Below are 23,183 nucleotides of genomic sequence, written 5' to 3' on the forward strand. Positions count from 1 at the left end.
CTTTTCTAATTTTAGGTTTCCTCAGGGCTGTATTCTTGTTTAGTTTGGCACTACTCCCACCATTTCACTGCTGCGTTCACAGTAACAACAGAAAGATCTCTATGAATACGTTTTATTAAACATAAGAACAACAAAACTGTCATTTATTTTTGTAAACAACATAACTGTCACAGAGGAAGCAACATCTGAGGATAACAATCTGAGGTTCAACAGAGAAGAGTGTTTTAAAATGGAAAAAACAATGATGCATGAAACATACAAAAGGCACATACATTAAGCCAAGATGTTCAGTCACTAGACTGAGTAACGAGACGGTTAGTTTCATAACCTTCAGGGTTATCAAATCAGTTCTGATTAACATGACAGCTTTGATTTAGTTCTTCTGAAACCTGCCAACCAGCTGTCCCTGATTCAATTTGACCCATTTTAAATCTTACATTAAGATTAAAAAGCAGAATGTATCCCATATGTATTACTTATTTAAAAAAAAAACTAAAACCTGATTCTCATTTGTTTACCAATGTATTTTGTGTTTATGATCTTGACACTTGGAGGCAGATCAGAATCATCAACCTTATAAATATGAGGACAAAGACAATAAAAAAGCTTAAATTTAACACTTTAGTGAATCAGGTTCTAATAAAATAAAATAAAAGACAACATGATATGGAATGTAATAACACTATGCAAAAAAGTAAATATGAAAGTAAATATTTTTTAAAAAGTGACTTATCAAGTATGGTTTACTGGCACTTCACTTTGTTTTATTTACAGCCCAAATATCTTGCTGTTAATGGGCTGACTCACTTATTCGCTCATAGCTGCTTGAAAAAAGGTACAGCAGGACACAGAGGCAATTCCTCTGGAAGAGTTAAGCATCTGTGTGTCAAAAATAGAGAATTACACGCTGCCCGTTGTATTTTGTTTTAAATATGACCACTTTTTAAAGTTTTTAATCTTTAGCTACTATCTCAGTAAAGTGATACAGCCTCAGTGGCACAGCGGTGTTATGTTTGGCAGTGGACAACAATCCACCGATACGCAACATATGGGTGGCAGTCTGGTACAAACGGGCCACCGAGCTCTTTTAAGACTCCATCTTTCAGAAAAATCAGCCGTGTTTTTTCTGCTGATTAATGTCGATATTATTAAAAATGGAGCTGTAAGAATCATTCTGGCACCGTTATATCAAACCTAATCATAGTATGTACAGTACAGTACTGTATATACACACACATATAAATGCACATGCCATCCATAGCCCCAACCCCCCCCCATCCATGTATATCCATAAAGTTTCCTTTGTATTTGTTTACAATGTATACAGCAACCCTCACACTTCTTGTTTAGATAGTGATCCTCTCTACTCTTTATCTTCATGTTATAAGTTTCTTGTGAGAAAAAAATAAATTTTCTTGGCCAACTAATCTGATTGTAGACTTAAAACACAGCTGAAGTTTGCTTTCTATCGTCTGCTGTATCTTTTGTGTGTGTGTTTAGATTACATTATTTTAACAATGGATGTTCTTAAATAGCAGGAATGACTTAACTTAAACATTTCTGTGTGTGTGATATTTAGCCTTTTTGCTCAGATCATGCACTAGTGGTGGGCTTTCTTCAGATGGCAGGTGCAGACTGGCTGACTGGAGTTGGTGCTGGGGGTGAAGCTCTGCTGCACCTCCTCCCTGTGCTTCACCTGCTCTTTAAATTTAGGTTCCTCTCTCCGCTTTTCCACTTCTTCTACATCTCTGACCTTCCTGACTTCCTGTCGGGGTGACGACTTGACGTCTCGACCCCTTTCTCCCACCAGAGCCTTGGAGGGCACGCGCAGGTGCTTGGGGGAGGAGGCCACGCTCTGAATCTGGACCCTCTTGACATGGTCCACGGCATATGGCCTCTCCTGAAGGTCATTCGAATTCTTGCGTCCTCCAGTTTTATTGGCCATATGCTTCCTGGGTTGATGAGGAGGAGGCTTGTAAGCCTCCAGCTTTCGCTTGTGACTCATAGCAGAGGCACAGCAGATGATGAACACCATAACGATGAGAAGAGAGGTCACTACGATGATGATGAGCAGATTTTCTTGTAGGAAGTCCACCACTCGGGTCAGAACGTAGTCCTTCAGGCGGATCATGGTGGTGGTGATGGTGTTGGTGATAGTGTTGGTTGGGGTGGGAGGTTCAGTAACAGCAGTAATATGAACAGGTGCTCGAGTGGAGAAAGATACTGGGATAAGAAGCTCCAGCTCAGCTTCATCACCACTGCCCTCCATGGATATGTTGTAGAACAATGGAGTGGCGTGAACACTGCAGCACAGCCAAAGCAGGGTCACACAGGTGACATGAAAAGCCACGTGAGACTTCATCCTCAATTGTGAGCCCTACAACAAGAATGAAAATAGGTTGTAAATTACAAAAAAAAGCAGCTGGATGACCTTCACAGAAACAGTTTCACAGTTTTAACAACTCAAGTTACTTGGTGCATTAAAACAATCACAAGGGTCATTATAAATCAGTGAAAGAGGGAAAACACCTGAAGGTATCACAATTTCCCAGTCATTGTATCAAATCTAGTTTATTCCACAGTCAGAATAATTAACAGAAATGGTGCTATCCAAAGCTTTAAATCCTGTACCAGTTTTCTTTTCAAGCAGTGGCCTGGCAAACGTGAAGTCTCCAGCTTTAGAGGCCCTAGTAGGTCTTTGTTACCTTTGACTTGAGCCACACAAGCTAGGCTGCTGAGCCCCAGGTTGTAACTAAATATTTATCCAACGATAACTAAAATGTTACTCGTTTGCTCCTCTTGATTCAGGTTTCTCTTGATTTTCTGCCTCTCCCTGTCTTGCATCAGATCTATTTTAGCAAACACCAGAGTAGCCATTACTTATTTGGGGTGGAGACAGCGAGTTTGCAGCTGAAGGCCTTATAATTTGTAAAGTAGAGGGAGGCCACCCATCCACCACACCAAAGCCAGGAGGAAACTATATTCCACAAGGAGCACAGAGGCGTGGGAGACCTGCGGCTGTGGCCTCTATATTTACACTGGGCAGCAGCCGCTGTGCACCCGCCCACAGCAGCACAGACCTGATGGAGATGGTTCTCCTTCCAGGAAAATCTGCATTACACAAATGACCGAATAAATGTTCTGACCCAATGTTACACATTTTGTCCTCTTAAAGAAAACTGCAACCAGTGCATCTGTAACATTTCAAACCTGTTTAACTCCACATTCTGTGTAATTACACAGTACCAAGCTGTAAAGGCAAGCTTCTAATCAGCATCATACTACGGTGAAGCTGCTGCTCTGTTTCACGCTGCAGTGTGAACCCTCCACTCCTTGTGTGGTCGATCATACAGTATGCATTCTGCTGGACCGCATGGTGGGCTGGGTCTCCATCCTTGAATGTACAGCTATAGGACAAGGCTGCCCTTCAAATCCATGTAATTACAGCTAAATTTACATTTCCAGTACTGTATTACACCATAGAGCTGTTATTACCCCTCATTATATAAGGAGTGACAAACACCTAGAATTTAGATATGTCCCCAACCCATTTCATGACAATTCAGTATCTCAAGAAAGTTAGTAATGTGCTTCCACACTGGTATGTATTTGCTTTGAAGACTGAATAACAGCAAATATTAATAAATCCAGTATAATTTGACATAAAAGTGCTGGCCCTCTCAATTTGGGGTTAGAGCCTCTTAAATAAATAAATGTTTTATGTATAACTGCACTATCTTGTATCCTGATTAGTATTTACCAGATTTTAAATTAGTTCCTTAAAAATATATAAACATTACTCTCCCGATGTTAGGAGAGATGGCATAGGTATTATCTCACTTATTTTAGCAATTTCCCACTGGGATTAATAAAGTATTTGTCATTTAATTTAATTTCCAAGAAGAAATGCCAAAGTTAAGCGTCACATTAGAATTCAAAGTTCTGCATTAAAGCAAACAGGGATGCTATCTCAGTCTTATTTTTTCTTTATTACACTGTCATACAGCTATTCAGTTTAAAATGACATTTTTTTCTGACCAAATCAGAAAAAAAAGATTCATGTGAAAATTAATTTTACAACAGCTACAGCTCAAAACTCTCTTGTAGTGTGGCAACAGTTTGTCATGTTTCATAATCAGACACAAGACTGTGTCAGACTTTAATGGAGACAAATTACATGAAAGTTTCTACAATTAGTAACATAATCCAGTCCATAAAAAATATAAGATCTAAAATATTTTCATTTACAAATATATAATTATTCAGTATTCTAAAGTGTTCATTTTTATTTTTTAAGGTATATAATAAATCCATCAGATTTCCCTGCTTTTCCATATTCTGTTTAGCCATGATTAACAAAACCAACACTCTGACAGGAGAAACAGATTTACAAGAAATAAAAAAATTGACAGTGTTGAGATGCAATCACAAAATATCTGATAATTAGCTTTTTTGTAATCTGACTATTATTCTGGATTGCATGCATATATGTATGATCTAATGTACTGTACTTTGTGTTGTTACATATTAGAAATAAGAGAGTTTTTATATGTAATGCTACTGGATCATCATTATCAAAACTCAGTAGATTGAAATAATTTGGCTCTACCTTTATTCATTTTAAATAACATCAATTTACAGCAACAAACTTTAATACTCACAGAACGTCTTTTCCCAGTTTAGTCTTCTGAAAAATCAGATGCAGTGCAGATGGCTGCAGGAGGAAGAAAAGGAGAGATGGAGTAACAAGAGGAAAGGGAGAGTGAGTTCCCAAGCATTTACGCTGCAAATAGAGTTATTTTAACTCAGCACTGGAAACCCATCCCCCAGCAGAATGATGTCCAGCCCCCTATTCTCATCTTCTCCTCCTCCATCATTCTTATATTCAGCCTTCGGTGTATTCAGCATTCATTTGGGATTATGAACTTAACATTTTTATGAAGTGTGCCATGTAGAGTGAAGTCTGAAGATTTCATGTTAGAAAGATTAATGATCAACGTACATAAATGCTTCTGGAAACTGATTTTATTAGCATTAAAAAGCAAAGTTTCCCATGATGTGGGACTAAAAGGTTGACTGATTTAACGAGAACATCTGTAAACATGTAGCACTAAGAACAGTGCCATGTTTCAGGAGAAAAGGTTATTTCTGGGTTTGGTGGGGTGAGTCTCTGCCGCCCACTGAGTCCTCTCTAATTAACCCCGTACTGATTACAGCCTTACCCTAGAAGGCAGCAGTTTCATCCCAAAAACACACAAATACAACTAACATATAAGCTTCATGGTCTTTTTGATTCGCTTATCTTTAAATTCATCCTTAAACATGCAGGACATTTATTCAGTTGTTGCTTGTGACATCTTCCTGTTAGTTCAGTCCCGTAAATGGTGTGATGATACTTCAGCTGGCCAATCCTGTTGCAATGAAATTACCATTTTTTGTGTCAAACAACCAACTAAAAACAATGGAACAGCAAAAGAAAGTTTTTGATGACTCTCTATGCTGAAATACTTGGGTTGAGTTAATGAAAGATAACCGCAATATGTTGAGTTAAGTTGAGTTGAGGAAGGACAGAGATTGAATTCACACAGCGTCAAATACTGCATGCATTTGCAACATAATTTCATCCTGTCTACAACTATTTCTTGTGCAGCCTTAATGCTGCTCTCTCAACATTTTAAATGGAGCAATGCACTTCAACTAAATCACACATGCCCCGTAGTTGGAAACACCCACCGTACAACCAAATGCATGTTCAACAACTGAAAATAGTCATTTTCTTTGGAACGATTGACCAGCTGTGCAGGTAAATTAACGGACAATCATCTACACTACATGACTGAACCATACTAAAGAGATTTTCAGCGGAAAAAATTGTTTTAAGGATTAAGAGCTGAGAAAAGTTCTGGTAAAGTAATACAACTTGTATAAAAAAAAAAAATCCACATTAAATACTCAGTCCAAGCTTTGTCCTACCACATACAAATGAAATATATTCAACAAATGACAACAAACCCATTTTAAAAATTCTTTATTAATTTCCTTATAATCAGTGTTTGATACTTGAAGCAAGAATAATGAACAAAAATGCTGAGCAGACCTCCATGAGGCTTTATCTGGTTGGTTTTTGTCTGATTTTGTTTAATTTTTGTAACAAAGGTTCTGATTTTCTCATGATACATTATGGCAAGGTGCAAGGAACATAAACAGGGGAAACATTTAAAACCCATCACCCATCCAAATACCCTCTTTAGCACGACAAAAAAGAAAAAAAAAAAAATCTTATCACGTTATTTCCAAAGCTTTCACTCAGTTTTCTAGACCTTAATTACAAACATACATCTATCTTTCAACCGCGCATTTCTTCTACCTACATGGTCCCTTTCGACTGCTATCAACTACTACGCCTCAAAACTTTGCTCTCGTGCCAACACTGTAAAAAAAAAAAAAAAAAAAAAAAAAAAGAAAAAATCTCGAGTGGCAGTCAGACCTACAAAATATGGCAGTATAATTTGTGTCGGACTCTCACTCAGAAGATTTCCTGCCACCATTTTTCTACAACTTACTGTTCAAAGTGCATTTTGAGGTCACACTGACTTACACGGCTACAAACTCAGCCAGATTGTTGGTTTAAAATCCTTTTTAAAAGATGTTTTTATACCCGTACCGAGATGAAAATGTCAGTGGCTCAATGCTCCAAAAAAAAAAAACAAACCCCTCAACAAACTGTTGTGTCATCCAGCTCGGTGACACAGACTTTTAAGAACGGGGGTGTTAGTACAAAGTATAGCACCTCAAAGTGATTTTAAATCCAGGCATCCTTCGAATCTTCCATTTTCTACACACACCACTCACAGAACAGTCACCATTACAAACTTCCAGGGTCAACTCTATGGCACTTTCAGGTCTTTACAGTGGTAACAATTAATGAAGGCAAAAACAGACTGAACCATTACCCGTCTCAGCTTCCCACTGGGAAACATTTAAAACATCAAAAATAGAGCTTTTTTTAGAGCAAACAACTGAGATTGGACAATAAAATGGTCCCTGGGTTTATATCAAATACACTTGTTCAGGGTATCAGAGAAATAAACATTTAAGAAATAAGACATGGAAGTGCTGAGAGGGATATGAGCACAGCTGGAACAAAAACAGGTTAAAAATTAACAGTAAAGTGGTATCCACTATTTTAATTTTTCCATATTACATGGACCTTAAGCCAACTCCACTTCACAACCCCTCAAATAAATGCTGGAACACCCATAGTCACAGGTACCAAAAGGCCAAAGACATGTCCATATCTTTGGCCTTCAAGGACCATTATGAACAATTTTTTTTAACAATCTACAGCTTTATCACTAGATGGTTACAAATAGTTGAGTTGATGTCTGATTACTTAGTGTCATGTCATATCTACTTTTCTGACTGTATGGAAAATACAGATCTGGGGTGGAGTATAATACAAGGACAACAGTAGCAAAAACTAGCTCAACTACTTTTGTTTATTAAGCAAGCCCATAGACGACAAGCACAGGGGTTGGTGACTGCAACTCTCATGAAAATGAAGCACATCTCCTGTGGAAATGCAGAAAATTTCCATGTGCAGATCATAAAATATCACAACGACCAACCGACCATCACTGAGTCACTACAGTAGCGCATTTACACAAAGTTTGAATTTTTTTTCCCCCTTGGCCAATGAGATTAATGGAATGTTTTCTTCAATAAGTGCAGAGTGCATGTTCATAAAGCAAGGTAGAATGGTATGCACGTTTACATGGACTGCCTTGTCCACAGTCAGCATGAGAGGAAGCAACAAAAATCCAAACTAATAGCAGAAAGCAGGCGTTGATTTGTGCAGCTTCAACAAAGACTGGGAAGAATTTGTCATTAATGGCATGTCTAAATGTTCGGGTGTTGACTGTGGCAAACTGGAATGTCTTAACTACAGAATTCGAAATATCAGTCTTTCATACCAAATCTAATTTTCTTATTTTGATTTAATTGTGCACAAGTGATTAAATTACCCTCCTTACATAAACAGTCTTCTGCACAAAGTTTCGTTCTTTGCATTTTGAATATTCTTAGAGAGAGAAAAAATACTGTTAAGTGTAAACAAAATTTCAGATTTGGCAACATTATGATTTTGGGATATGCTAACATGAAACACGGACACCTAAAAAAACATACAGAAGTAAATGGGGACTGGTGTTGAATTTTCTTGATCATTCTAAAATAAGAAGACTTAAGACTTTGTTTTTTTTTTTTATATATATACACAATTAGGCGAAAATAAAAGGCTGCCACAGAATAAAATGAAGTCCTTTGTCACAAAAAACGCAAAAGTACTTTCTGCCAAATTTACCACATGTCCTTATTCCACCTGTGTTAAACTGAGGGTTGGGATCTGACTAAGAAAAAGTGTTCATCTGGAATGTTCCTAGGGATTGTTGCTCGGCAGGACTCGGACACACACTGTCATTAAGATAGGCAGTGACTTCTCCCGCCCCCACCCCCCACCCCCCACCCCCAAACAATGGAACGTCCTGAACTGTTGTGGGTTGGAGCACAGGGTCGTTAAATGGCTATTTTGGACATCTGCTCTTCAAGTTTGATGATTCGCTTCTCCTGACTGCTGATCAGGTCCTTGAGAGATTTGATTTCTTTCAAGATCTCCTCCATCTTTGCTTCGGATTTCTGTAAGAGATTAGAAAGACAACAAAAATAAGGGAGAGTTGAGTGAAAACTTCTACCAACTTTTTTAAATACTGCGTCACTGAAGCTGTTAAACACAAATACTATTGCATATGAACTATTTAATGGAGAAGTAGGTCTAAAAAGTGCACAAAACAAATGGTGGCAAAAAAAGCAACCAAACAGTTTGACTATATGTGTTAAAACTTGGTTTTCTGAGGGTTACAATTTTCACCAACGTTGTTGCCCAGTGGGCCGTGATTATAGAGCAGAACTGTGGAGAATCATGTGGGCTTGGTCACAGGCGGGTGGCTGCTTTGTGGGTGAAGTGCAACAGGCGCCAGAGCCAGCAGTAGACTTCTTAGTTCGTAGGTCACAGTGTGGGATGAACATCATATTCAAATCATTTCATTAATTCTAGAGATTGAAACTGTGACACTATGAGCCCCTGAGAACCAGCAACAACAGATGAGGCCATGAGCAGCTATGTCAGACAATCGTCTTACGGTGTGCATCAAAATTTACTCTTTACCCCCTACCTTCCTGAAAAGAAGTGATGGTGAACAAAATTTCTACTTATTTCTACTCAGACCCAATGATTATTAGAGTAAAGATTTTATGATTTACTCAAAAACTCACAATCGAAGGAACCGGGGAGGCAGGCTTGTTGGCAGGGCTGGAGTTCTCCGTGTTCTTGGTGACCTTGCTGTCCAAAATGTTCTTTTTGACCACCTTGAATTCACGGTTCTTGACAGGGACGTAGCCATTCTTGAGGGAGATGAGGATGGGGTCTCCATTCTTGCCCTCAAACCATTCCTCAGCCTCCAGGGCAGGGTCTGGTCCAGCTGTGTCTGGGTACAAGTCGTCCTGGAACAGATCCGACTAATGCCGAAAGAGTGACAAGCTGTGAGACCAAGCCTATAACCAGAACAATATACTATACAAGGCTGCATAATTATGTCTGGGGTTCAATTAACACACCAGAGGTCTAACTATGCAAAGTACCTGATTAGGATGAAAGCTTACCTTTCTAGGTACAGTCATCACAATAGGCTCACACTTTCTTTCATGCAGTTTATAGAACCTGATAACACACAAATACAAATTTACACTTCAGTGAATCATTAAACAACAAAGACTAAACAGCTTCCTGTGACACGGTTACATTCTGCCTCCTGGTGGTGAAGCCATGAGGTGACTCAGTTTTAGATGGGACTGACTAAAATAAGAACTGAAAACAAAATCTTTTGTCAGACGTGATTTGCCACTCATCTCAGCTTACCTTGCAATTTCACACTTATTGACATCGAGGCCCCTCTTGGGCATGTAGCCCATGCCCCGCTGCGGCTCCTTGGTAGCAAAGGTGCTGAGGAAGTGAACATATGGGGCTTCATCTGTGATTTCAAAGTAACGGATGCTGCTATCACCCTGCCAAGACATAAGACTGTGTTATCTCTGTTTTGCGGATATCTGATTAAATTTTTTAAGTAATGCTTAAGTGATTTTATTATTGGGTGCTGAAATAGAAGCACACCTTCCCACAGAGGTAAACAACATTGGTGTCTGGGTCATAGAAAGGCAACAGCACTCCATTGCTGGTGTCCATCTCGTTGACAGTCATTGGCTCCTCCATGTTTTGCTGAAAGAAAAAGCAATATTATCAATCAGAGCTCTGTATAAGGAAGAGCTTCTTAGTCTGATGCCATTTCAATAATTAATATAGCATACTCTGACATTATTGCATCTAATTTTAAAAGATGTGAATATGTTCATTCTTAATATATTTTATTTATATTTCAAAAAATATAAGCATCTGAAAGAAATCCAAACTGAGTTGATTTTAAAACCCAATACTTCACATAGCGAGTACAGCAGTGTGAAATAAAGAGACAATTCCTGAACTTACTATGTTCCACAGAGCCAGCTGTCTCTCACTCATGCGACTGAAACCAGTTGTGAGGACGTTGCCATCTGAGAGAAAAATGGCCCTCATGGGTCGAGCGCCCTCGTGCGCCTTCTCCTTCTCCTGTGAGGTATATTTCAGAGGTCTGTGATCTACTCACTACTTCCAAACACATCCTGATACAGCACTTTGTGCTACGTGATACAAATTTTGGGTTAAAGTTCTGTTATTTTTTTCATTGTTTATCTACAGTAACTTAATTCAGTTAGTTTGTGTAGCACCAATTCATGACAAAAGCCATCTCAAGGCACTTTCAAAGATACAGTCCAGTCCAATTATAATCCAATTCAATTCACTCTAATCCAATGAAATAAAATTCATTACAATCCACATTTGTCCAGTTCATTATAAATGTGTTTGTACACAGTGAATTCATAAAACAGTGCCCAAGGGAAACATCTGGGGACAACTTGGTGTCATGTTCAAAGGTAATTTTAGTTAGTAAGATTAGGTGCTGGTGTGGTTTTCTACTGCAATCCAGTTTGACTGTGTCATTATTAAAATTCAGCACTAGCTAAACGTATGAGCAGAAAGAGGGGGGAAAAAAATAAAAGAAAGCCAAAACCAAAGTATTTTAAGAAAAGTGCTCACAGCAATAATTGCCTCCTTGCGGGGATCGATGACACGGATGGACTTGTCCTTGCAGGCGCTGACGATAAGGCTGCCGTTGCGGTTCCAGCAAACGCTGTAAATTACATCAGGATGCATGTCCTCTAGAGTGATCATGGACTCACCTGTGCCCACGTTCCAGATGATTATCTGGTTGTCACAGCCTAGGGACAGATGGAAGTAAAGGTAAACTGGCTGGCAGCACATCAAACTTACTCAAAATATTTAACTATACTTACACTTCAAATTTTGAAGGTCAGGTCAAGGCAGAGATTTTGTAGATTTAAGGATATAACCTGGATCCATACCTGCACTAAGGAGGACGTTGCGTGCTGTTGGATGCCATGTGATGATGCCAACACGCTTCGAGTGGCCCTCCAGAACCACCACCGGCTCAGACATGGAGGTGACGAGGCCATTTTCAGGAATTTGCCATACCTGTGGAGGATAATAACAATACATCTAAAATTCTGGGCAGACATTTAAAAGCTGCTTTGTAATTAACAATCTTTCAAGACTTTCACTGTGTGCATCTGCAAAGCTCATTGTAGTGAATTGCCTTCTTACTGTATACATCAATGACAGTTACCTAAAGGAACCTGAGGGGGGCAGCAGTGACTACGTCTTCTTCACATTTGGTTTAGTGATGAGGATTTAGTCATATTAAAGAAAGTAGTTTAACAAAGCAGTAGGTAGAATAACCCTTAATGAACAATTTAGTGAGCATCAATCTACTAAATTAAAACAAAAGCCACCAACTAATTGAAAAATCTAATTTTTTCATTTTGTATATGGATGGTAAACATTTATGCCACCAAACAACTGATGATGGCATTTACTCCACTTATTCATGACTGTCAGGTTTTGGTTAAAATATTGTATGTCACATTTTCTTGTGCATTTTTACATTTCTTTAAGACATCTATATCCACATTCTTGATGGCAAAACATTACTATATACTGAAGTTACACTAACTGTTTAGGTCCACGTACTCAATGATTCAGTAAATTCCACTCAATGGCCTAAACTTTTACACCAAACTTAGTTACGTGATTAAAACCTCCCACTTCTGAAGATGCTGAATGGTTCTGACATCAAATATCCCCCTCCACTATTCAACAAATACCAATTTCTTTTGTTTTTCCTCTGTAGCATCCATTCATATTTACCAAGCCATGTTAATATTTGGTTGTCAGTGATTTACATTAACAGCAGATTGGTATGCAATCACTTGGGTTGTGGCTCAGTGTTACCTTTATGTTACTGATGAAAATCCAGTTTTTGAGCTTTTAAAAGCTGGAACACCTACATCATATTCCCATTAGTTTGTTGTGTGTACCAGTTAAACTGCACAATCCTGCCTCATTTTAACTAAACATTACCTTAAAAAAAATAAATGCAAAAAAGACATAGTGGGGGTTTAAACAGGAAGTTTGGACCGTCACGTTAGGAAGTGGTTAAAAAAAACGAATCTAAGCATTTCACAGCCCAAATAAGGACATGTGGAGGAAAGTGGAACTACAGTCGCAAGAGGGGAAAAAAAATGTCAGTGACCTCAGCTCAATAAACAGCTAAATCATTCCTTAGCTCTGATTCCTACTACACATATTTGCGCTTAATCTTATCCAGAGGGTGAGGCCTGCAACCATCCCTGGGTTACAACAGCCTGGCTTCTTGCAACAGAAACGTGTAGTTTCTTGTCACTTATTAGCTAAAGAATGTAAGCTGCCTATTTCCATTCAATTGAGAGGTCTGAGTTCGCATGCAAGGTGTGAAGCAACTTACCATCACTGTGCAATCCTCAGAGCCGCTGGCAATGACCTGGTCATTGTGAGGGCACCAGTCAATGTCTAACACGGGGCCTGTATGACCACATACTGTGGGGTAGGATTTGTCAATGCGTCCCGCCTGTAAAGAGAAAGATAAAAACAACACAATAATAAGATTAGTCTTATCCTGGTCTGTGTTTTGAAACAGGACAATTACAGCATAATCCTTAATTCCACCAACAAAAAGATGCACACACACACACACACACTTCTTCCCACAAAAAAAAAAAAAAAAAAAAAAAAAAAAAGCTAAATGAGTAATGCAAGTAAGAGTAAGGAGATAACTGACTAATACAGTGCATTGAGAAACTAAACTGAATAAAAAAAAGGTGTGTGGCCATTAAATTGTCAATTTTACAGCATAATAATAAAGTTACATGTGTCATTGTGTTATAGAAGATGATAAAGAGGCAGAAGAAGAAAAATATGTAGGATCAATGTTGCTAATATTACAAAGATATGAGTGAATATGGCAGAGGAACATGGCACAAGGTAAAAAAAAATAATTTATCTTTAACAATGTTTTTAAAATAAACAACTGTGCTGACTAAATCGCATAAATTTGATAAGATGTATGTGGAGTGTACAATCTGCTTTGCAAATATTTAATAGTTCTGTAATATAAACAATACGGGGGCACAGCATTATTCACAGCTGTATTCACCCTGACCAAACATTTGCCACTTCAAGGAACACAACCAGCCCGATTAATCAGCCATGAATTAAGTAGGCACTTTGTGGTCCAAATCTAAAATTGGCTTCCCACCAGTTGCACGATGTGGGCATTGCTTGTGTATTGCTGGACTGTTGCATCTTTAATGTCTGATGTACAGCCAGCATGGTGAAACTCCATTATTAGTGTGCATTGTTGCTGATATGAGGTCAACATGATAACCAACATGTTTTATCCATTTGTGTTGGTGAGAAGCAAGTTAGAGAGCTGTTGAAATGGTTGGAGTTGCAGGATAAACACCTTCTGGCTGTCACTTTCTCCAAAAATAAAGTTTGAACAATTCTGACATAGACTCACATTTCTTTAGGTATGATTAAATGTGTAAAATATAGAAAAACTATCCAAGTTGTTATTTTTACCTTTATGCCAGAGTTTTACTGTTTCATCAACATTTTAATGTTGTCCATACAAATATGCTGATGGAAACATGACAGAGGAAATCTCAAACAGTCAAAGCCTAGCGTAAATTTCTTAAATTAAACTTAAAACTTCTCATCTCCTAACAGGACTTATTAAAAAGGATGAGCATGGACTATAAACCTAGATGCCAAAATCCAGAGAATCACCAACCATAGTTTGTCATACCATCACTAGGCCAAAATACATGCTTATCAGTGCTACACAGAAGTAAATCAAGATTAGATTTAGCTCCTACTAGACCACCCACAGTAATTAAGGGAAGTTATTAGTAGTGACAAGCACATGGATGCCAACTGATACTTAGTTTTCCATTTAAAACTAGTAACCCTATGACCCCACACAAGCCAAAAACTAGTAGGCTACAAATGAATTTCTGATGTGCTCATGCACGGACAAATGACCTTTGGTTATGCCAAAGATTTAAAAGGAAAAAAGAAAGAGGACAATAAACAACCTTTGAACCTTGTGAGCCTTAACACACAACTTACTCCCTCTACATGGCGAGCTGACTTAGCAAACCTGCGCTGTAATGTCTTGTGCATCAGAGACACACCCTAGTCTGTGTTGACTCCAAGTACCAGCTCAGGGCCAGAGAGATGATGTCACCTAATGTGGAGCCCTGCTGCACCAGTCCTATTTAAAGCTTGATCGTCTGTCTGATACGAGAAACAGTCCAACATTGCCTACAGCTATTCTGCCATCATACTAGCAAGAGCAACAGGAAAGACTTGAGAAAGCTTAGTAAATCTGGAGTTGTGAACTCAGTAATGAGCAAGAGGTAGAATCAAAACTAGGGAGAACACAGATGTCCACTTTCCTACTCGAACATGATACGTAAGAGCCATAGTATCTTAACAGATGCTTATTAAAGCAATGCAGAGACCTAATTTGGAAAACTGTTTGTCTAATGTAGCATCTGGAAGAATCCTTTTATAGTCCAAAACTGCCTTGTAGTTGTATTCCTCCAACAAAACAAATCAAGCTGTAAATGAACAGATGCACCAATGTAGATAGAGTTTGGCAGCAATAGTCAAGATAGTGAGTCCAGTGACGGTCTCAAAGTTCAGTCTTGTTATGTCACAAGACAATACATATCAAGGTATTTTCTAACAGTAATAGAATAACTTTCTGCTGCAAGAACCTTCTGCCGCATCTGTCACTGCATTTCCATTTTTGACCACTTTTTTCTTTAGGTATACACACTGTAGTAGTAGTTTATTTCGAGCACATACAAAACCACATGTACAGCCATGAGAATTCCAAATACAAAAAAGAAAAATGAAACAAAGATCATGCTCGAAAAGAGGCGGAAAGAAGTAAAACTTATTAAATCCCACCCCTTCTCCAAAGTTAAAATAATATTTTCCACTTCCTGTTAATTTTCCATCTGAACTTTACAGTCCTATATCACAATACACATTTAAATGATTTCATATTGTTCAACCATTGCAAGTAGTTCATTTTAAACCAACACAAAAAATACATATTTCAAAAACAAGCTTCTTCATTCATATATTGTGTGAAAGTACTATCTTTAAACATTTTTTTAAATTGCTTTAAATTTGGACATTCCTTGAGCTCCACATTCAACTTATTCCACAATTTTACTCCACAAACAGAAATGCAGAAACATCTCCTTGTTTTCACCCTTTTGACCTTATAATTAAATTTCCCTCTCAAAAGATAACCCCCTTCCCTCTCTGCAAACAGTCCTTGAATATTTGCAGGTAGTAATTTGTGTTTTGCCTTAAATAAAATTTGTATAGTCTGTAAATTAATAATGTCTTTCAATTTTAATAATTTTGACTGCAAAAATAATGAATTGGTATGGTCCCTATAACCTACCCCATGGATGATCCTTATGGCTTTCTTTTGGAGAACAAATAGTGGATGTATTATTGTTTTGTAATTATTACCCCAAACTTCTGCACAGTAATTAAAATATGAAAGAACTAACGAGCAATAAAGAGTATGTAGTGATTTATGATCTAAATTCTGTTTTGCTTTATTTAATACTGCTAAACTTCTTGAAACTTTACTGTGGATATGTCTAATGTGTTGTTTCCAACTAATTTGTTCATCTATTATCAACCCTAAAAATTTGATTTTATTCACTCTTTCAATCTCTACCCCATCCAACATAATTTCAGTCTGCAAATTTGTTTGCAGACTGAAATTATTTCACTGCATGTGAAAATGGATGTAAATGTTAACCTTGATTATTTGTATATGGAAAAAAGAAAAGGAGACTTAATTTGTTGTCATCTGACACTGTGCCAGAATTTGCAAGGATAAACTTCTTTGTTTAAGTAGATTGTTTTGTTGTTTAAAAAATGGATTAGCAACAAAATAATCCCAAATAAGCACATTTTAACTGTTTTCTTAAAATAAAAGTAAAATGGGTTGTGGCAAGTCCCCCATGTCTACAACCACCTGTCCTCAGATTAACTTTGGTTGGATGGACACATACACATTTTAACAATGACTCCAATCAAGACAAACCAGCTATACACTTACAGGTAAGTTAAAATTTTAGCTTTTAATTCCCAAAGTTATTTTATTTTGCTCAAAGCTCTAACAGTTATTTTTGTCAGGGACAAACATACAAATAGCACACGTAAAAATAGTTAATGGTATTCATTGTTTGCAGCACAGCATAAAGTAATGGGAAAATAATTAAAAAGTAGAAAGATAATTTCTACAGATATCCAACCATAACTAGTGATCATATTACCCGATTAAATCAAGATTCAATATGTCACATGTATTCTTGGAGGGCACTTTTTATTTTACATACGACTCCTTTAAATGATGCTGAAGTGATAAACAGATGGTGACTTTAATCTTAGAAGAACAATCTAGTGCAGGACATGAGTGCTTGCTTATCACTTAGGCATTCCCGCTGTTAAGACTGTTCCCAAACTTTACAAACACAGCCTAGCAGTGGATACTTCAAGTCTGCTGCTGCTGCAGAAACCAGGTCACATGGTACATATCAGCCAAGTCTGGAGTGATTCACAGACATGTCAAATTTGTATAGTGCTGTAATGGCTGTACACACTGTACAAACATGCAAACACACACTCAAATGTGATTAACATATCAGGGTTGTAATTGCCCAGTCATCTGACGGACAGCAATTTGGGCCGATACATATTCTGACTCTACTCACTGACCCAAGTCCAGACTGTGTGAGAATGGACTCATAACTTGGACATCTATGGGAGGAGGAGAGGGAAAATAAATAAATAAATCACAATATCTTGCTTAAACCTTGTCAATAATATAACGGCACACCATGAAATGTAACCTGCCGCAGAGTGCAGAGAATTCAGACATTGACGCCGCTTTTAACAGGAACTTATGAATCTCCATTCAGTGTCAGATAACACTATGATTATGGCCAAATTACAGATTATTCAAATTACAAGCCAGACATGACCTCTGTCCACATTCATTTCCTCCCATAAAAATGCATCATACTATCCCAGTTAAAATTACTCCTGACACGATTTCCTGCAGGGAGCAGGAACAGGATGTTAAGCAGGAAGGAAACGGACTGATGATCAGGTGTTTCAACAGAAACCACATAAACAAGTCTGACAAAAAAATGACCAGAGATAAGCAGTTTAAAAGTATTTGACTTTTATAGTGATTACACACTATTTGAACAACAATGATATTGTGTTTAGTTTAGCTCAACATTTTGCCCACCCTTATTAAGCAAGTGTCCCTTTTTAATATTAACAATGTCCAACCAGCTCTGACTTGTAAGAGTTAAACTACCATTTCAAAATCCATTTGTACTGACACATAGTTTCTGATGTCAAATACTATAGGAAAAGAAAATATTTCTCCAAATGGTCACACTGTCTCTTAGGATGTGACACTAAGATCAACAACACTGTGGATTAAAATGGTATACACAATACTGCCAAACACTTAAATATAAATTACTGATAGAAAGGTCTGTTAGGATTCATTGTTGCCTATACAGCATTTAGAATCATGTATACAGCGCATTTCAGTTTTATAAAGATCCTTTTCTTGCTATTCTTCCTATCGTTGCTAGGTTACAACACAGCACCCTAACACATTCATTGTAGTCTCGTGAGACTTCAACGTTGTCTCCTTCTCTGCAACACTGCCAACACTCCAAGAATGTGTCAGCTTCTCCAGAGACATTAAGATGTTGGACTTATTTTATGCAAATGTTAAAAATTCAATCAACTCCTTTGCCCTGCCTCGTGTAGGAAGATCAGACCATAATCTAGTTTTTCTCACCTCCACCTACAAGCAGATCATTCAGCAGCAAACACTCATCGAACAGACTATTAAAACCTGGTCTGAAGAAGCTGAAGACGTTGTGAGAGGGAGCTTTGAGGCCACAGACTGGAATGACCTTTGACCCACAAGGAGAAACAGTAATGGCATGACTGAGTGAGTGACAGATTATATAATCTTCTGGGTGGATAGCATCGTCCCAACAGCAACAGTGAGTTGCTTTCCCAATAAAACCTGGATCACCAGTGACCTAAAAAAAAGCTGCTAAACATAAAAAAGAAAGCCTTCAGGGAGGGTGACAGGGAGTTTTTAAAGACAATACAAAAACAACTTAAAACAAAGATTAAGAAATACAAGGAGCACTACCAGAAAAAGTTAGAAAGTCAGCTCCAACAGAACAAGGTGAGGGATGTGTGGTCAGGAATAATAATAAAAAAAAAAAAGATCATGGACTTCAAGTTAAGGTGGATTAGACTGATGGAGGTCTGGACAGAGGTAATGAGTTGAACATGTTCTTCAGTAGATTCAGTTTAGAACTATGTTCAACAATATATACAAGATCGTCTACAAGAAAGGACAGAGCAGACTTTACTTCTTAAGGAAGCTAAGATCATGCAATGTCTGCACCTAAATGTTGGACATTTTCTGTAAGTCTGTTGTGGAAAGTGTGATAATTTTTGTAGCCATCTCTTGGGACAGCAGCATCATACACTTCATCTGAGTTGTAAAGCACATTTTCCCTCAAGTTTAGTCATTCAAGAGGTATACTTGAGCAATGTGCAGTTAATATATAATAATATATATAATATAATAATACACTAAATTAATTTGTGGCTTCACAGTTGACCATATGCCATCATATAATCCCATATGCTCTGGGATAAAAAAAGTATTTCATTCATCCTTTTTCAGGCATGGACGACAGAGCACAAAAAGATTTAAACCACCTATAAAAGTAATCATTTGGTATAGAAGCAAACAGTTTTTGGTAATCAGCAGTAGGGCTGCACGATTATGACCAAAATAATAATCACGATTATTTTGATCAATATTGTAATCATGATTATTAATCAGGATTATTCACCGTGTTTGGAAAAACATGTATTTTTATTGCACCAATTATAAACAAACTATGTGGCAACAATTTTTAGTGAAAAATTCAACTTTAAATTAGAATAGATGATAAATAATGCAACAAATACATTTACCATTAATCTTTGAGAAGTTAATGTAAATTATGGGGCTACAAAAGATACTAAGAGCTGTTCGGGAGCCAAAAGAGCCGAACATCCCATCACTAGTATATACAGTTGTAATGGATGCTTGTTCTTTAGGCAGCTTCATGAAGCTTTACCCTTGCTTTCGCTCCCTGGTTGGCAGACTACAGGTTGAGAATGTATGTGATCAGAGATGCATGCAGCAGAACTCGCATTTTAAATGTAAATATATTTGACAATCAGGTTCATTTAATTGTGGCCACCAAAATTGTGATCACGATCAAAATCCGATTAATTGTGCAGCCCTAATCAGCAGATAGCAAAACAAAATTTTGGCATTACCACAACAGCTAATGCTGGGCTTACACCAAACGATTTTCACAGTCACAGACTAAAAATTGAAAATCTGGAGTCACTGCGTGCTCCCGTCATCTCAATCGTTAGGTTTAAGGTGGTAATCTCCGCTTTTTCATGTCAGTCTTTTCCTAGTCTGTGGTCTGCGACAATATCAAACATGTTTGATATTATCGCAAGTTACAGCGACAGTATAATGATCTAACAAATGAGAGAAGAATAGAAACTCATTCATCCCTCCAGATTCTGATGAGTCAGTCTAACACCTGGTGGAGATGCAAAGGCACACTTAATAAAATAATAATGATGTGTAATTCCTTATTGATCTGGCAGGGAAACTCCCCCCTTGTTTGCTTTGCTGTGGGCAGATCAGCCCTGTTCGATATCAACTGTCAAATACATCACAAAAAATGCTAAAAGAATCTAGTTGTAGTCTTGTAAATAGTGACCCCACAAGATTCACAGTCTTTGTAAAATCTCAGTCTGAGACTAAGCACTTGTTAGATGTGAGCAGGTGTGAGTTGATAGTTTTCTAGAGTCTTTTCCAAATCTTTGAAAGCCTTCTGATGTAAGCCCAATATAAACTGACTAAATGAAGCTCACTGAGCACAGGACATCAACAGTTCAACCAGAGAGCCAGACGCCCTTCACATTCCACACCTCAGCCCAAAGCAGCTATGGTATGGGTATGACTAATGAGAGCAAGGGGGCCTCTAGGGTGTCAAATGCAGCACTCTGAGGTGTTAATAGTGTTTGTATGTGATATAGACAACTAGGAATTTTAGGTTCTGGAGAACAAACAAGTTGATCTGGCCTCAACCATACATAGAAATATGATCCCTCTTCATGATTATATACAGACACACTAATCACAAAAGAAGCTTCCTGGGAATGCGCTCAAATAAACTGTCATAACTAAAACTATCAGAGCTCCATCTGCAAACCACGAAATCTCTTCAGGAGAAGCAGAAATAAACTGATACATTTGACAGTAATTAATCATAATGAGGTCAACAGTCTAGGTCAAATTAGAGAAGCTTACGTACATTATGATAGCTTAGATCAAACTGTAGCTGAGCACACTGGAATCTGGAGGCTCCACTTTTTTTTTGCAACAACTCAAGACAAAAAATTAAAAGAATGCTTAAGGAAAATAAATGTGTTTGCTTTTATCAGAAACTCGTTAGTTCCTTATTCCCCTCTCTAAACAAATATGCTGCTCATACCTGACTGTTTTACACGTGCTGGACAAAAGCACACACGCAAGGAAGAAACTAACCTGCCTTCAGTCGGATTTCAATAATCATCTGATCGCATTTGTTTCAAATGGCCACAATTATTTTTTATAATCATCTCTGTTCCTCTCTAGAGAAACAGCTGAGTGAAAAAACATAGATGCCATATTACACAGATGTCATATTATGGACTTAAATTAAAAAAGTAATGCCACATTTTGGAAACACTTTGGTTTTAAGCCAAATGAAAAGGAATTGTCCATTAACTTGGGAGTTAATGGAATTTGACAGATTTACATCAGAAGGGTTTTTACCACTGATCTGAAAAATCACAATTTCACCCAATGCACTAAACTTGAAATAAGAGCTGCAACAGGTAAATCATGGTATATAGTACAAGACGTATAGCTAGGCAAGACAGTCTGAAAATTCTTAAAACATTTTAAAAAAATGTTACAAAAGTTTACATAGCATTGCAGTTTCCTTTCTAATAAAAACATATGCTCTAATCCCTCGTTGTAATCCATGTGATACTTGTAAAAAACTCACAGGATCCTCCGGATTCAGTTAAACAGTTTACTTAAAACTTCAACAACAATTGTTACAGTAGTTCTCCAGAGTATGAAAAATAAAACATAATTCCAAGAAATCAAGCGACAGAACAAGAGGTCAAAAAACTGCGGCTCTACTCCAAGCTTGTCAGACTGTCCGTCTGATCAGGTATAAAACCACACCGGTCCTTGCATACCAAAGCCAATCTAATATGCAAATCATTTTACAGCCACAGTGTCCTCTCCAAAGTTACGAAAACATCCTTACATTTACGTTATGTCGAAGCCGGTTCAGGTATAAAAATGGTGTAAAAATGGTGGCGTAAACTAGGAGAAAGGCTTCAATATCCCCACGACACCATTGTAGTACATACTACAGGCTGTGAGGGGTGCTAATGAGTAACACTCCAAAGCTAGAGCAAAACAACGCATGCACAGATAAAGACTCACTGTGTGTTACAACTGCAAAGCAAAAGAGAAGCATTTCTTTGGACTAATACGGAGTTAAGCTGCTTCTTCAAAAAAATGCTTGACTATAAAGCATAAAAAACTCGAGGAAGGGTGGATTGGGAATCGACGTGTGTTCATCACATTGACGTCATATCCTCAAGTTGTGCGGCTTCGCTGTACGCACATTACCGCAGACTGTAGAGGACTCAAACATATCCACTGGGGTACCTGGCTTCAGACATGGTCGGTTTCATGGAGGCTAATCACTAGCTTTGTGGGGATGAAAAGGTGGTTTGCTAAAATACTTAGGCGGTTTTGCTGCAAACCGGCGTCATGGGGGACGGTCCCTTAATTAAAGTCTTTTAAAGTTTTCTTCTTATTTTCAGCTCAAATTAAACACAAAAACTAAACACACCTTTAGTAGCATCCTTTTATTTTAAATCCATGTGGTACAGAAAAAAAACTTAGCAGCTTTACTTAGTATAGACATAAAGAACCATCAGTTACCTCAAATTCCAGTAACAAGTCAAACAATTTATGACTAGGCAACACAGAAAAAAATAAAAGCCCTAACAGACTAAACCTGCTAGGCAAGAAAATCATCTCCTAGGCAACCAGCCTATAGATATAGAAAAAAAACTTTTTTTTCCAGAAAGACAAACTTTACCAGCATTAACAGAAATGTATAAAAAAAAAAAAAGCACCCACACTGAAACAATAAGCTGTATACTTAGCAGCCAAACAGTCTAACATGTTCTATCTAACATGTCCAAAGCTATACTGCATTCCTTTGAGAGGAATGTCTGAGGCCTAGAAAACAACCAGTTGCATAGCAACACATACAAC

The 23,183-nt window shown here is 37.7% G+C and overlaps 2 protein-coding genes across 2 annotated transcripts in view; both read right to left on the minus strand.

Moving 5' to 3' along the window:
* Positions 1 to 1,265: 1,265 nt before the first annotated feature.
* Positions 1,266 to 4,748, minus strand: tmem119a (transmembrane protein 119a). Its single transcript, XM_041999867.1, has 2 exons — positions 4,662 to 4,748; positions 1,266 to 2,377 (listed from the first exon to the last, which is right to left on the minus strand). The coding sequence occupies exon 2, from the start codon at positions 2,360 to 2,362 to the stop codon at positions 1,601 to 1,603; it is 762 nt and encodes a 253-aa protein (XP_041855801.1). The 5' UTR covers positions 2,363 to 2,377; positions 4,662 to 4,748; the 3' UTR covers positions 1,266 to 1,600.
* Positions 4,749 to 6,012: 1,264 nt separating this feature from the next.
* coro1ca (coronin, actin binding protein, 1Ca) overlaps positions 6,013 to 23,183 on the minus strand; it is a 32,833-nt gene continuing 15,662 nt past the window's right edge. Inside the window, exons 3-11 of the mRNA XM_041999345.1 lie at positions 13,050 to 13,172; positions 11,572 to 11,701; positions 11,246 to 11,427; positions 10,598 to 10,717; positions 10,226 to 10,330; positions 9,974 to 10,119; positions 9,718 to 9,775; positions 9,331 to 9,573; positions 6,013 to 8,694 (exon numbers count right to left, since the gene is read on the minus strand). Coding sequence (XP_041855279.1) covers positions 8,575 to 8,694; positions 9,331 to 9,573; positions 9,718 to 9,775; positions 9,974 to 10,119; positions 10,226 to 10,330; positions 10,598 to 10,717; positions 11,246 to 11,427; positions 11,572 to 11,701; positions 13,050 to 13,172 — 1,227 coding nt within the window. The 3' untranslated portion in view covers positions 6,013 to 8,574. The remainder of the gene's footprint in view (positions 8,695 to 9,330; positions 9,574 to 9,717; positions 9,776 to 9,973; positions 10,120 to 10,225; positions 10,331 to 10,597; positions 10,718 to 11,245; positions 11,428 to 11,571; positions 11,702 to 13,049; positions 13,173 to 23,183) is intronic.

This window comes from Melanotaenia boesemani, chromosome 11 (genome assembly GCF_017639745.1).
Source record: "Melanotaenia boesemani isolate fMelBoe1 chromosome 11, fMelBoe1.pri, whole genome shotgun sequence".
Taxonomy (NCBI): domain Eukaryota; kingdom Metazoa; phylum Chordata; class Actinopteri; order Atheriniformes; family Melanotaeniidae; genus Melanotaenia; species Melanotaenia boesemani.